Source organism: Solenopsis invicta, chromosome 10 (genome assembly GCF_016802725.1).
Source record: "Solenopsis invicta isolate M01_SB chromosome 10, UNIL_Sinv_3.0, whole genome shotgun sequence".
Taxonomy (NCBI): domain Eukaryota; kingdom Metazoa; phylum Arthropoda; class Insecta; order Hymenoptera; family Formicidae; genus Solenopsis; species Solenopsis invicta.
Genome location: NC_052673.1, coordinates 8,569,277 through 8,584,847, shown reverse-complemented (window position 1 = coordinate 8,584,847; position 15,571 = coordinate 8,569,277). Strand labels below are relative to the sequence as shown.

The 15,571-nt window shown below is 30.0% G+C and overlaps 1 protein-coding gene across 1 annotated transcript; it reads right to left on the bottom strand.

Annotated features, from left to right (window-relative positions):
- Positions 1-3,587: 3,587 nt before the first annotated feature.
- LOC105197291 lies at positions 3,588-9,472 on the bottom strand. Its single transcript, XM_026136467.2, has 5 exons — positions 9,384-9,472; positions 7,855-8,190; positions 7,543-7,623; positions 5,839-6,019; positions 3,588-4,892 (listed from the first exon to the last, which is right to left on the bottom strand). Exons 1-5 carry the CDS (start codon positions 9,441-9,443, stop codon positions 4,099-4,101), a joined length of 1,452 nt encoding a protein of 483 aa, XP_025992252.2. The 5' UTR covers positions 9,444-9,472; the 3' UTR covers positions 3,588-4,098.
- Between the last annotated feature and the right edge of the window lie 6,099 nt (positions 9,473-15,571).

The following is a 15,571-nucleotide window of genomic DNA, read 5'->3' as shown; positions in this document are numbered from 1 at the left end:
GAAAGTTCTTCAACAAATGCTTTGAAATTCTGACACAACATTGTATTCGAATACGCGCGTGTTTTTATATAAAAATTGTATACCTACAAAAAATGTATACCGCGCTTTCTCTTTTCTTACTTTTCTATTTAATCAAACTGAGTTACAGCAACGCGTGGCGCGGCACAGCTAGTTTTATATAAAAATACATTTATTTCAATAACAAAAAATAAAATCTACCTTTATCATTTTCCATCATATCTGCAGTAAAATTTGATTATAAATATCAAATGTTTGATAATATTTTATATTCAATTAAAAGAATAAGGATTATCATTTTCTAAATGACTCATGCAGAACAAAATCAGAGTATTTCTATAGAAAACTCGATAGCGATTATATGACGGTAGATGATCTACAAAAGTTGACGGACGATGTATATAATGGAAATAAATTTATCTGTTACGGCTAAACCGATTTGGCGCCCTTTCAACAAATCCCTTTTTGAAGGGATTGTTGAATTGGATCTTGATAAGAAGAATAAACTTCTCCTTGGCAATTTGGGTTATTTAAAAAATGTTGCGTTGATGCTTACTACGTTAGAGGAAGAGTATTTGGTGTATGTATGCTCGATTTACTACATGTTAACTAATTTAAATTTAAGTTATTTTAAATTATTAAGATAAATTAAAAATTATTAATCAATTAAATTATTTTTGTTATTGATACTTAAATTTCGTATTCAGTTTTTGAAAAAGGGTTTCTACTAGAGTACTCAGATAGAACCCAGTGCTTTATAGATCACTATAACCTTTGTTCCGAAGATGAGGTGATTATATCAAATAATATTTTTACAAAGCTTTCAATATTTAAAAAATTAATTCTATATAACTTGATTTTAGAAGAATTTAACAAAGTGACAAAATAAAAAAATTAAGTACTTCAAATATTAAATATTTCTCAACGTTTTATTTAACTTTTATTTTAATGTTAATCATAATGTAATGTTGTATATTATTAGAACGTACTTTTTTATTATTTAATAGCGGGACTATCTGTTCTGTTAAAAATTATATATCTTAATGTTATATAACAATTTTTATTCAAGAATTGGATTTAATTTCATGGAGTTAAACGACCCGAGTATGTCAATGTGTTAATAATATGTCTTAAATAGGTCTATGATTTCATCAACGGTGACTGGATTGACTTTCATCAACTGACTGAATAAAAACATCGCTGATAATGATGGTCTTCGTGAGATCATCGTCGCTTACCAGCAATGAAAAATCCGACACGGTCCGGAGCCCCTTCTTCCGGGATTCACACAGTTTACACACGAGCAGTTACTTTTTCTTTCTTACGCGCACGTAAGCCAATGTTTCAGAATTAGTAGATATAATAGTTTCCAATTACCTTATTTAGATATTCAAATTAAAATTCTTCAGTTTTACGAGGATTTTAATCGTTCGAACGTAACACGGAAATAATATTAAAATACATGACAAAATAAAACAATTAAGAAATTAATAAAAAAAGTATATTTTAATTGGTAATGTATATTTAAATTTATTTAAATATTCGTGATTGTAGATTAATTTTTACATTCTTATCAATTTAAATTCTTTTGAGGAAAAAAATTATTTCTTAATACGTCGAATTTTATGATAATGTAGTTTTTCTTAAGTAGTAAAAAAAGAATGTGTACGTTAGGAATTTCCGGACTTGTCTGATTTATATTTAAATTATTAGGTGATCGTATATTTTGAAATCGTAAAATTCTCTCGATGATGAAGTAATTTATAGGACTGGATTGTTGCTTCTTTTTATTTACCACTGTAAAAGAATTAAATGGAAACGGGTAACCTTCGCTAAAAGGATGATTCTCATTCAATTAAAGTTTTGATTATAGAGACAAATTAAAATTGAAGACAACGAGTTACAATTAGTATTTAATTTAATAACAATAAATTATAAGTAGATTTAATATCTTTGACTTGTGCACTTGAGTTTTATTCATTTCACTCCTTTAATTCGTTTGTTTGCATTAAGGCTCCTTCTTTATGTGATACATAGCATAAAAACGTTTTTATTTTGTTGCTTATCTTCTTTTTATTAAATTTTAAATTTCTCATAAAAACTACTTTTAATGTAGTCGACATTGTAAAAATAAATGTTAATAAGTTTATTTTATTATTTCAGCTATGTGGTGCAAATTATATACTCCTAGATATCTGAAATGGATACTGGAAGATACTCATAGTTTCGATTACGTGAGACTTGAAGCTATATTGAAAAATTCTAAAGAATTTAGTACCGCGTGGAATTATCCCGTAGGAAAAATGATCATGTGTGGTAAACAGCTGCGTCTTTGGCAGATCAAACATAATATATGTTTGTTATTTAATATCGTTGATTAATTAAATATTTACCATTTCGTGATATAAAGCCAGTAAAGTTCACGTACGCAGCAATAATAATTCATCATTAATTTTTAAAGAATTAATTTTTTTAGTTCATGAGACTTATGTCAAGTTAACAGTAATGCAAAACTAATGTTTAATAATCTATAGCAGCTCTCTCTCTCTTTCTCTCTCTATTTATTTTCAACTTATATCAACAAAGATTTATGTTGGATTTGTTGAGTTTTTTGCATGAGCTGTAATCACTTTAATTATTGTTGTCCGTTCGTTGTACGATATGTGATGAATTTCTACGTAATTTTCATAAAATCTTTCGCACATTAGAGACTCATTAACAAGAAATCAAAGATTGATTCAATAATATTTGTAATAGAAGAGTTTTATTTACGTACACAAAATATTTTCTAATTCTTATAATCTTTCTGATCTTTTCAATTTTTAGTTGGCTAAATGGTACTTTTAATTTTATTGTCCGATTAATAGTAAGATAAAAAATTATATTAGTAATTCCAATTAGTAAGAAGACAGGAAATTATACTACAATAATGTATCATACATACAATTAAAAAATTTTATTTCTATTAATTTCTTTCTTGTTATTTTATATCGCTGTAGTAGTTACTTATATTCATTGCCGATAAGACAGAATATTGAAAAAGATTGATGATGTAGTTTTTTCATTTTATTATAGTAAAATAGAAGTTATTCTAGTTAAATAGAAAATTACTTGAGAAAATAACTTCAAAAATTAAATTGAAATTAGAAATAAGGCGATAGATTGAATAATTAAACATTAAAAGCAGTAATTACGTATATACATTGAAAAAATTGGGTAATCAGAAATTGAAAAAAATTCATGCAATTAAAATTTTAGGAAGTTTATTTAACTATTAAGTTATTTATAAACTATTAAAAATTATTTAATCCTTAAATGCTTCCTTAAATAGTTTCTTAATAAAAGTGTATAATAATCATATAACAGAAGTAAGATTTGGATAAACGAAGTGTCATTAGATATCATCTCGAAATGTCATCAAAGGTAGCTTGAGATTTTTCTGAAGAATTATCCAAAACATCGATAAGGTACTTAAAGACAGATTATCTTGCGGAAGTTGACGTATTCTTCCATTTTATTATCATCAGTGCTTAAGCTAATGAAAAAGAAACAGCAGAAGTATAACATTATTACGCCGCAAATATGTACGTTTATTTATAAAGTATCTACAAAATAATACATATAATCACAAATTTAATTACAAGCTGATTATTGCGATATTTATGCAAACGAAAAACCAATCAATAAGACTTATATTTTTCACAATTATTTTTACAATTACCAAAACCACTTGATAAATGCCGAAATTTATCTAGAGGTGGCCGTCTTTTAGAATACCTTGTTAGTGCGTAAAAGAAGAATACGCCTTCTCAACAGCTTCGAGTTAATCGAAGGTATGAGTATCATTAGGAAAGTAATCGCAGAAAGTAATGTTTAAATACTTTTCTATTATGTATTTAATAATTAAATATTAATACAAACAAATTGTTAGAAAGGAAAATTTTTCTACGAGCAAATTTTTCCAATCAATTCGACACTTCATAGGTAAGTCGTTGCGCTGAATAATCTTACGGCGTAATACGTATTTCTACTAAGAAATTATAGTAGCCTATTCACTGTCCATATTACAAGATAAACATTTTAATATACGTAACCACCATTGGCATCAGTGGGTTGCACATATTCTTGTTTGTTGCTGGAGGAGGAGGTGACGGTACATCCGGCGCACGCGGTGGAGGGCTTGTATGCTTGGTTTGTGGTTTTGATATGATTCGTGATCGGTTGCACGATGGGGTTCTTGATGAACGTTTCCCCTTTCAGTACCGCATTGTCAACCGTAACCGAGTCGCTGACGGGACCGGAGGGTACGGGCTGCTCGGGCGTAGTTGCTGGTACTGTGCTTGGAGCCTGCGGGATAAGCGACTGTATGGGACCAGGGATGAAAGATACACCTGGGAATGACGAGAAGTCAAAGTCGAACGGATTTTGGAAGTTATCCAGAGGATTTGAGAAAGTCGGCAATCCCGAGAACACGTTTTGGAAGTTCGTCTGAGCGTTGTCGAAGAAGGTTTGCAACGAACCAGCCTTGGTATCCACTACCGTAGGTACAACGTGGTGATGAGCAACTGGAACGTTGGTTTTAACGTAATGGTGCACGGGGTACGGGACCGGACGGGGCACTTCTACGGGGTACGGACGATCTACGGTGACTTGAACAGGTTGTGGCACGCGGACGTAATAGGGTTTGGGAACTTCAACGGTGTGCGGGACGGGAACAGGGACAGCGATGTGCTTGGTCACTGGTACTTGGTACGGTTGGGGTATTTGCACCTGCACGTGGCGATCGACGGTTTTCACGGGTATGTTACTGTATGAGGAGTACGAGTAGTAATTGGGGAAACTGCTAAAAGTAGAGGGCACGCTCTGATGAACACCTGGAACAGAAAAAGTATCTTTTATTAATATTTTTAAAGTTGTTAATAATTCGTTTCTTATACGTAGAATTTTGCACTATTTAAATTTATGTGTTATTTATATGTATTGATTAACGATGATGTGACAAAATCAATAACTCACGCACAATCAATAGCGTCACCTCAGAAAAGTATTTTTTTAATTTAATTAGAATTTTATTATAGTTATAAAGTTTCAAAATTACGATTAATTTCCTCTTTTTCCAAAAAGTGTATAATAATAATAATATTAACAAAAATTAATCGTCAACAATTATTTTCTTAAAATTAAAAAAATTCAAGTTTACGTCAACAAATTATTAGTAAATAGCAATAAATAAAACAATTGTAAACAACAAATTCAGTTACCAAATAAATTTAACGTATTCACTTATTTATCTGTTCTTGAACATTTTTTACAATCATCCGCTATGTGATTTATATGATTTTCTAAAATAAATTTATGCTTTACGCTGGATGTGATGCAAAGTTTTCAAAATAGAATTTACAAAAGTACAGAAAGTTCTTTCTAATCGAGTATAAAATGGACAAACACTATGAAACTGGAGAAACTGTTTTCGATTGTGTAACGTAATAAATATTCATATGCCGAGTATACATTTGCATTCATTTTCGATGAAAGGCGAGCAAATCACTTAAATCGTGACAAGTGACAGGTGCTTTCATATGTCATCCCGATGTTAGTCAAGCGTTAGAATACGTCTACGTGACTTTTGACGATTGGCCTCGAACGGCACGAAATTTCGACCGCTGTGATAGCTACCGAATACTTTACGTAATCTCGGCGCGAACGGCATTCACGCCTGTTTTTACAAGTTTAATGTAGATTTAGAAGAGGAGCCGTAAATTCTCAACGGGCGCGGCGCGACTAAAGGAGGTCGTAAATTCTCGATGGATCGACGCTCACCTTGGGCTCCGGTGGAGAGATGAGATGTCACCTTCACTTGCGGAAGGGAGACAGTCTGCGGAATAGCTTCCACGTGCTTGTGAACGACCGCTGGCTGCTGCACGTGGTGGACGTCGTGATGAAGCTCGGGGATTACGGTTTTCTGCAGAGTGTCGAATTTCGGCTGTTCCTCGACGGTAGTCTGTGTGTGAAGAATTCGATATTTACGCACGCATTTTAAAAAATTGTATAAATGGAAGTATAAAAACCTCACACAGCGTCGAAATTTTTCAGAGGTGTCTCATAAATAATTTAACTGAAAAAATAAAACATCTCATGGAGATTGCGAAATGTCTCATAAAAATTGCAAATCATGTGTAACATTTCTGAGATGTCTCTGGAATGGCAAAATATCCGCGATTTTTGCACTTGAAACCTTGCAGAGAATTTACTGAAAAAATCTGAGATCTTTTAGAAATATTGCTGAATTTATTGTAATCCTTTGAATAGAACAAAAATTTACGTATTGTTAACATATTAAGTAGAAAATTTGTTCAATCGAAAAAATTTCAAGTCTTGTACAAAAATTAGAAAATTTATCGAATGTGATAGATTTTAGAAACATTTCTATTGCAAAATTTTGTATGACAGAATATTGCAGAATCCTTTTAAAAGTATTGCACATAAAATGTAAAAGGTTGAAACCTCTCTAAAAATTACGCACAAATCGATGCTGTATAAGACTAATAAAATATACTACGAGTCCAATGAAAGCGTAAATAAAACGCAAATGTTGCTACGGTGTCAAAAAGCTAGAATCCACTACTGTAGGATTAAAATGATATTTGAGATTAGAGACAGCAAGAATGCATAAGCAAGGATAAATGTATAATAGATGCATAGCTAATTAACACAACAAATCAAAATTTTAATTATATATTGTCGTACTTTCGTTACGGAAGTTCGTATAAATTTTAATACACGTTAACAAGTGTTAAATACAAAGAGTAGCAGTCCATTAATATATACATTACAAGTGCTTTGAATTTAGTATTGCAAATTGCAAATTGTAATTATTTTAATTTTATTAGTAATGCTTTATGCTTTTATATTTGTTAGTCACTTTAATTGATCAACTTTAAGCTATCCAAAATAATATCGGCGTCGAAATAATGTCTACTTAAACCCCGTTATAAGAATTAATTGGCGCATTAATCGGTGCTTGATAGTCAGTGTTCAAGCAAATCGTGGTCTTTAATCAGTATGCAATAAAAAAAGATGTAAACTTCTATTTGAAATAAATTCTAACTTAGCTGTATTGAACAATGTATATTTTTTGAAAAGAACAACGTAGAATATTAATTAACAATCACCATTTTTCTTTTTAGACATAATTATTATATAAGTTTATAATTAATATTATGATTTAATAAATTATTATTCTTAAATAATACCAAAGATTTTAATATTAAAAAAAATTTTGCTATCAAATTAGCGGTTACTCGCTTATTAGCCATCATTTACAACTTCTCTAAAACACTCTCTCAGGAGATAATCGATTATATTTTAACAAGTAACTCAGTAAGCGATGTATCACCGAAACATATTAATTTTGAAAGATATTAATTAAAAAGAGCTTTAGCGTAGGATTCAACGTGTTAAATCAGAACATGTGTGAAGTTATATGAATGTGGAATAAACGATTAAATTAATTGATGCAAATACCTTGATAGCGGTAGGCTTTTTGTCATCAAGAGCGGATGCTGCGGATGCATGCGGCACTGAGAAAAAGTTGCTGTTAAGAAGCTGTAACAGAAAAACAAATCCTAGTTACTGAAACAATTCAGAAAATAATTTTTACGCGTATTTTATTTATAAATTTTAATAGTTTTACTGTAAGGAATAAATAATTTGATGGAAGAAAATTATAAAATTCTCAGAGTTTATAAAATTCTCTTTTTCTATTAGAATCATGAATTTAAAGTCAATTCAACGCGACTGAACGATTTCGGCGAGTGATTTCGATTTTTTAATCACCTGAGTGGAATCGGGTATCCCGTAGGAGGTAGATGGCACTAGGATGGAGTTTTTGTCAGCATCACCGGCCGCGAAGAAATCAGGTCCCAGAGGCTGGCCGGGTGTATGACTGGGCGGTCCGTAGGACGATTGGGGTACCTGGAACGAGTTGTCCGCTGGAACCGTGTCGGCTGGAACGGAATAAGAACCTACGTAGCCACCAGCGGCTTTCGAAATCTGTATCTCATTTTCGTGTTCCTGATGATGATGATGCTCGGTTCCGTAGCGTGGATCGCCTGGCAGAATGTCCCTCTTCTTCTTATCGGCCGGCGCTGCTAGAGCTGCCGCGAAGCACACCTGAAAATATAACATTTGAAACACATCAATAAAACGGAATAAAAAGATTACAGTTTTGAGAAAATAATACAGTTTTATTGTCTCGCTTACATCAAATTTATTAAAATAAAATGTAAAATATTTTTAGAGACATTATTTAGTTTCCAGCAAACACCGAATATAATCGCCATGTATCATGGATACAAAACGTGTATGTTACGTGTATATTATGTCTGTGTTTGCTGGGTTTACACTATCTTGCATTACTGAATTTTAGAATTTTTAAATTATCCTTGATGACAAGCTGACATAAATCTTTTTTTCTTTCTTATTTATTATTCTGCAATTTGTTACGCAACTTTAAACTCGTTTCAGCAATTAAATTTAAATATTATGAAATTGATGAGAAATCCATGCATTTTAATGAATGCAAAAATATACCGAATCAGACATCCACGTGTTGCCCGCGACATTTACTTACGCAATTAAATGTGACTTTTTCTGCCTCTTCAAAAATCACAGAATGCAAACGTGGCATTAATAACTAACAATTCGCAACAACTCATTGTAATTCAGTTACTTCATAATTCATGCACATAATTAATAATTTCGTGTTTAAAAAAAATTCTCTACTTTCTTGTAAGATACTTTTTTAAATACAATTCTGAAATCATTACATTACTAAACAAATTTACTTTTATTTCTATTCTATTAAATAAATGATATGTTAAATAACAATTTAAAACTTACTATATATACGTACACATTTAATTTATTTTTTTTAGAATATTAGTTACCGTATCAGTTGCAAATCTAAAACACTTAAAGCGCTTTTATTTTACTAAAAAAAATTGCAATTGAATGATAAATAATTTTATTCGCACATATCAAAAGATTATATTTAAAACAATTAAAAATATATACGTACATGTAATATGAATGAGTTCTGCACAAAACAACTTTATATTTTTGTTTTTACAATATGTACACTAAACCGATTTACTAATTTTAATTGATAGCAATAGAGCAAAACAGCTTGCAGATAGATTTTTGGAAACTGTATTCATTTTTTAAATAAAATGTTACAAAGGAAATAATGCAAAATTACGACTTGAAAATAATCGAAAAGCTACAAAGTCGCGTCGTGAAACTTGACACCCGACGATCTCAATCTCGGGAATGAGGTGAATGTTGGAAGTGACGCGGTCTCTTACCACAAACGTGAACAGGAGGAGCTTCATGTTAACCGTATGCCAGGGCGGAGAGTTGAGCATCTGCTTGGAGACATTTCGATCTTTTATACTCCGAAGTCTTCCTCCTCCCCCTTCTCCAAGACGATCTTCCTTCACGTGTCGCAATCCGGTGGCATTGGTAGAACTAGATTTTTTAATTTACCGAAAGAAGCCTCGGTGGAGACTTCTTTCGCTCGATCGTCCGCTTATTCTCTGACGCCGCCTTCCGAAATCTCCGAATAAAAGACTAATGCGGACATTTCAGCGGCGTGGTACTCGCCGTCATTGTCAACCGATGTTCTTAAGAAAGATGATCATCTTTCAACGACCATTCGGTAAAGCCGGCTTCATGAAAATGATCGCGATGATTTATGCAAATGGATATGGACGTCAGTTCTACATCTCGCGGATTTTTACAGGTACAGTGGCCTTTTGCTTCTTCCTGCTTTTTTTTTCTTTTTCTCTTTCCCTCGCGATACGGTTCAAATCGCACTCATACATCTTCAAACACTTGACATTATCGCCGAGAGAAACGTGGGAGGCTTTTAAAGGATGAAGAGCGAATGAACGGCGAATTTTCGTAAGGTTTAATGGACCACATTGCATCTCGATTAAACCGATTTCTGCCTCAATCCTTCGATTGCTGCGCTGATGTGTTTTCCTTGTTGGCTGGTCGGATGTTGTACTTCTTAACAGTATTTTGATATATTAAGTAGCTTACGTATGGCTAAGTGATGATTAGCCTACTTCGTTAGAAAGCATTGACAAAATGATGTGATTAATCATTTGTTGAACAATCCACTCTCACTTTTACTTTTAAATCTACATTGAAGACACAACATAAATAAAATAAAATAAAATAAAATAAAATAAAATTTTTGAAAAACATTTTGAATAAAACAATTTGTAAAATATTTATAATTTCAAAATATTTCAGAAGCTAATGTTGAATCAATAAAATTCAAAGAAATGTCTTTCTTACTTCTCAGTAATAAATTTATAAATTATTAATTTATTAATTTATTAACGAATTAATAAATTAATTTTTAAATTATTTGCAAATTTATTTAAAAATTTTAAGGCATAATTTTAATGTTAGAATTAAAACAATACAAATTTTATAGACATATGAAAAATAAATAAATATTGTAAATGAATAAATATTTCGTATATGTACTCTTTAAAGAATCATTGTATTATTCACTGAAAGACAGTGAATAGTCTGTTGTCAGTGATATACGCACTGTTTTTCAATGATAATACACTGATTCGGTCAATGCAAGTACACTCTTTTTAATCAGAATCACCGAAAAATAGTGAATAGTGCAAATCAGTAAGATTCCACTGATTCAGATTTAGAGAATATAATTCACATTATATATATATATATATATATATATACCTATTTCTGTATCTCTTTAAAAAAATAGAGCGTTACTCTCTAAAATTTTTGGAGTAGAATTTCATCTAAAAGAGTGAAATTCCACTCTAAAAGTGTGAAAATCTTGCCACTCTTTATCAAGACTGGTAGGATTTTCACACTTTTAAAGTAGGATTCCACTCCAAAGAATTTAGAGAGTACATAAGTCACTTCTTGAGAAAATAATGATTTTATTTTTAGCGTTTAATTTTTATAAGTAGAAATACGTATAAAAGTGATTAACGTGAGACATCTATTTAGAAAAATTATATCATATTATATAATATGTATTTACATGTCTATAAATAGTTATATAAATATGTATATGGTCATATGACATTTTTATATTTTTACGAATTCAAGCAAGTATTTTTAACCTACTAGTTTGCATATTGAAAACTAGGCCATAAATGGATCTAAAAATATTGGAAAATTGAGTTATTTTTCAGCGATAAAGAAATTGTGATGTGATAAGACAATTTGAACATCGAATTCGGTTTCAAAATGAATAAAAATACCATGGTTTAATATTCGGATAAAACATCAATTTTTTTTATGTGCCTATGTAATAAGATAAGAATGCAAGGAGAAAAAAAATTATTTAAATGTAAATTAATAATAAAAGTAAAGTATCCGAAATCACATTATGATTTCTTAATTATAAAAAAGTTCCTTGACCATTTTATTGTAACTACCTTGATGTTTTCGTTGAGAAATAATCGATTGCAAAGAATCTATTATAAAAAATATTCTCTGATTTTGGGACATCTTATAAGAACTAAAATACCGTAAATTTTACTAATGAAAAATTAGACTTGTAGAGTAAAGAATTAAAAGTAAAGAATTAAAAAATGTGGAATAAAAGTAATTAATTTTCTTAATGACGCTCTGTTTTATAAAAAGAAGATCAGAGAATAAACTTACAAATTTATTACAATGTAGTGGGCCAATTGGCAAAGGCCTGCTTATAAATCGACTATCTGATGAAGGTGACTTTTAAAATTTCTTTTACATATTATACACCAAATTACGAGCTCTATCGATAAATGCTAATCATATAAATATATAAAAACGTTTTATAATATTTTTATTGCATTTTATTAATATAAAAATCATTTACTTCCAGAAACTCATTTTGAAATGTTATACTTCTCTAAATGCTGATGTCGCTTGTCCAATGGTAATTATCTCATGAATAAGAATGAATAAGAATATACATTTATAATAAATTCTTAAATAGTAATTTCTAATATATGATTGATCTATATATTTGTAAAATTATTTTCCTATTTCTTAAAAGAAAAGAAATATAACAGCAAAGAAATATAAAATTATTATTTTAAATAAATAATAATAATTATATAAAAAATTGTTAGAATATCGATAATTAAGAAATTGATAATTTTAAATTTAAAAAGAAGTTTTTAATATTAAACTTATAACTTTTTACATTTCCCCTCTTTTCTCTTTCATATCTTAATTTACTTGTGTATGAGAGCAAATGTGAGAGAAAAATGTAAGAGGATTAGCGTGTGACTGACATGTTCGGAAGATACGCGCTCAGAGAATATCGAACAAAAATCGATGCACTCAGCTTCCGAGTGCACTTTGCATAAACTGGTCCGAGAACTAATTGACTCGGGTGGTCCTTTTCCCAAGTGAAAACGAGATGATAAGATAATAAAGGCATTAAAATTTGCGACGGTCGGTGTGATGCTACGGTCTTCTCCCTTGATCTTCCTCGATTATCTTCGATCTCTTTCGACTCGAGAATATGAAAGCAAGTTGCACACATACACACGCGCACACCTGATATATAAAAATTTATTTCTAAAATAAATTCTTTAATGTAGTGATGCACAATCCGCGGCCCGCATATTTTTCGCAGATCTTATCGACTCATAGTCAAGAATATAAAATTACATGATTTTTATTTTATGCAAACTATAAAAGTAAAGTAATATAATGCGATTTGCAAATCGTGGTCATTTGGAAAATCATTTTTTTTTAATGAATTATTTATTTCGTAAATAAGTAATATGTTTATAAAATATTTATTTCTTTCAAATTATATTGACATTTTTTATTTCCTTATATGTAATAAAATAATTGTTTATCTGTTTATTATACGTACATATACATTTACAATAATACATTCGCGTATCTACATATGTATGTATGTGTATGTGTGTGCGCATCACTCCTTTAAAGAATTTATATTATTAAAATGTCCCGTTCAAAAAACTTTTTAATTTGTAATATACCAAGTTCCTTCTATATCTCTTCAAGGTTTCTCTGGTTTTTGTAATCTAAAAATAATTTAAGAATTAAAATAAATTTTCTAATTTATTTCAAGAGCTATGTATAAAACCAAAAGTAACGGCGCGCAGTTTGTAAAAATTGGAAATTGTATTTAAAATCACATATGAAATATTATTTTAACATCAAGATCTTGCTACGACCGTATGGCTCTTCTTCTATTTAAATTGCTGTACACAATTTACGGTTTTGAATTTAATACGTAAAATAATTTCATATTATGATATATAAACATGATGTCTGAAAATTCAACTAATCTTTTGTATTCAATATTAATTATTACCAATATTAATTTCCTAATTAATTTTATACAAGCCATATAAGGAACAATGTACCAGAATTATTAAATTAATTCTGTTTAACATATAATTATTAAATTATATTTCTCGAATTTTGCACAAAATAGATCGAGCGGACCGTCTTTAATACAAAATTGCAAAAATAAGGGAAAGTTTTATCGGAAAGATCGCTGCAATCAAAATGCATCCCTGAGGCGAAAATTCATGCGTTAATCAATTGATCATCGTCGAAAGACGTTTGGGCGTTTCCATAATGGATAATACATTAATTGAAGGCTTTGGAATATTTTCTCAATTTCTTCTCACGCTAAAAACGCTTTCGACATAAATCGAGTAGGCCATATTGCTCAACCCATTCGGCTTACCAACAAGTTAGCCTTCTTTGTATAAATATCCTTCCCATTTCGTTATACTACGCATTTATCATCAAAAAGAGAACGAAACAGCGCGTGCACAATCGTGCATTTTAAATATTACTTTAGTATCTCCAAGTGTGAGATCGCAATATTTACAAAGTAGCAAAGAGATATTTGTAATATAATTTATAAAAAATAAATACATAAATAATGAAGAGAAAGAAACATTCGCAGGCAATGAATCAAAAACCAACACATTTTTGTAATTTGCGTGTACATAAATTAATTTTACACAGTGGCCTTTTCGCAGATAGGCGAGGACAGGCAGAATTGATCGGCCGAGTTACATCTTTTACGACCGAAGAGACAAAGTTAACTAGGCAACCTTGGTGGCAACTCATCTCAACCGAAAGCCGTGATATTTTAAACGTATCCGGTCAGACTTGTTTACTAAAAAAGGAAAAGGAGATAAAAAGAAACATTCTGATTTCGTATTCTTAACTAATTAATCTCAACTCTTCGGAAAGAATTGCACAATTAAAGGGTTTACTTTTTTCAGACCGTTTTGAATTATTAATATCTTAATAAAGGTGATTCATGCTGTATCTATAACTTTAAAAAATAGGAATAGATAGCTTCGTAAGAATAAAGAAGATAAAATTTGTAAAGTAAATACATTGATTTAATAATTATTAATTAATTAATATATTTAACAGCGTAATAATTGTTTAATGCAATAAATGAAATTAATAGACAGTGTTTCCTCTCATTTTCAATAAAAGTATATTTTAAAAAATAAAGAAATTATTTCTTCTTATGCTGTTTATTTTTAAATCAAAATAAGAGAATTTGAATTATTATTCTCTTAGACTAGTGCTAAAATTTCAATGTAAACTGTTACACAATCCATTACATAGGATCGAGATGTCGCGCAGATGTGTGAAAGTATTAAGAAGGATATGTAAATCGTGAAATCGTAATCAGACTCGCGAGGTCAAACCGGCATAATTCATTATGAGAATCAAAAAAGAAAACAGGATTGTATAAGGTGGGCACTTAACGGACACACAACGGGATTTATCGTAAGGACGACGTAAAGACGATTATTTTTTTTTAAAAGGTGACGTGTAAAAGCGCGGTACAGAAATTTTCACTGGCTGTTTATGAATGAAACGAAGAACTTCGAACTTTCACTCTGTTTATTTTTGACGATGCTTTTATGCTCGTTGTCGTCTTTGTAGATACATTTATTTCCAACTAACATAATTCATTTGCGAAATATTGCTGGTGAGAGTTCATGAAGTTCAGTCTCAATATAATTTTTTCGTCATATGTTTATCTCTTACTTTGGTAAGAATTTAATTGATCGTATTTGACAAAATACAATTAAAAAATAAAAAATCATTTCAATTACGTGTGCAAGCATAATGAGTTCATAATCTGGTGATAATATAGATAAAATATAGTTCTTTTAAAAAAAAATAAACAAGCTTACAGCATTATTTGTATTTAATTTTATTTGTATAATTTATATATTTTTATATATTTTTATTTAATTGTTTTTAAGTATTAAAATATTATAATTGTGATAAATAATAAAATTTGTGTCGGTACTATTATATATGTATATGTTGATACTATTACAAAATTATAACTTATTTTAATTATTATAAACTTTGCTTAATATTTTAGCGTACATTATAACAAATTTATTTGGTTCATGCATGTGATTAATACATCATTATTCATATATTACACTAATTAATTAAGATTAAT

What these genes read in the sequence shown, in the direction of transcription:
- LOC105197291 (XM_026136467.2), bottom strand. Translation starts at nt 9,443, where the DNA reads ATGCTCAACTCTCCGCCCTGGCATACGGTTAACATGAAGCTCCTCCTG. An exon ending in GGATACCCGATTCCACTCAG is followed by an intron (nt 7,624 to 7,854) that starts GTGATTAAAAAA and finishes TTTCTGTTACAG; the next exon opens with CTTCTTAACAGCAACTTTTT. An exon ending in AAAAGCCTACCGCTATCAAG is followed by an intron (nt 6,020 to 7,542) that starts GTATTTGCATCA and finishes CTTCACACACAG; the next exon opens with ACTACCGTCGAGGAACAGCC.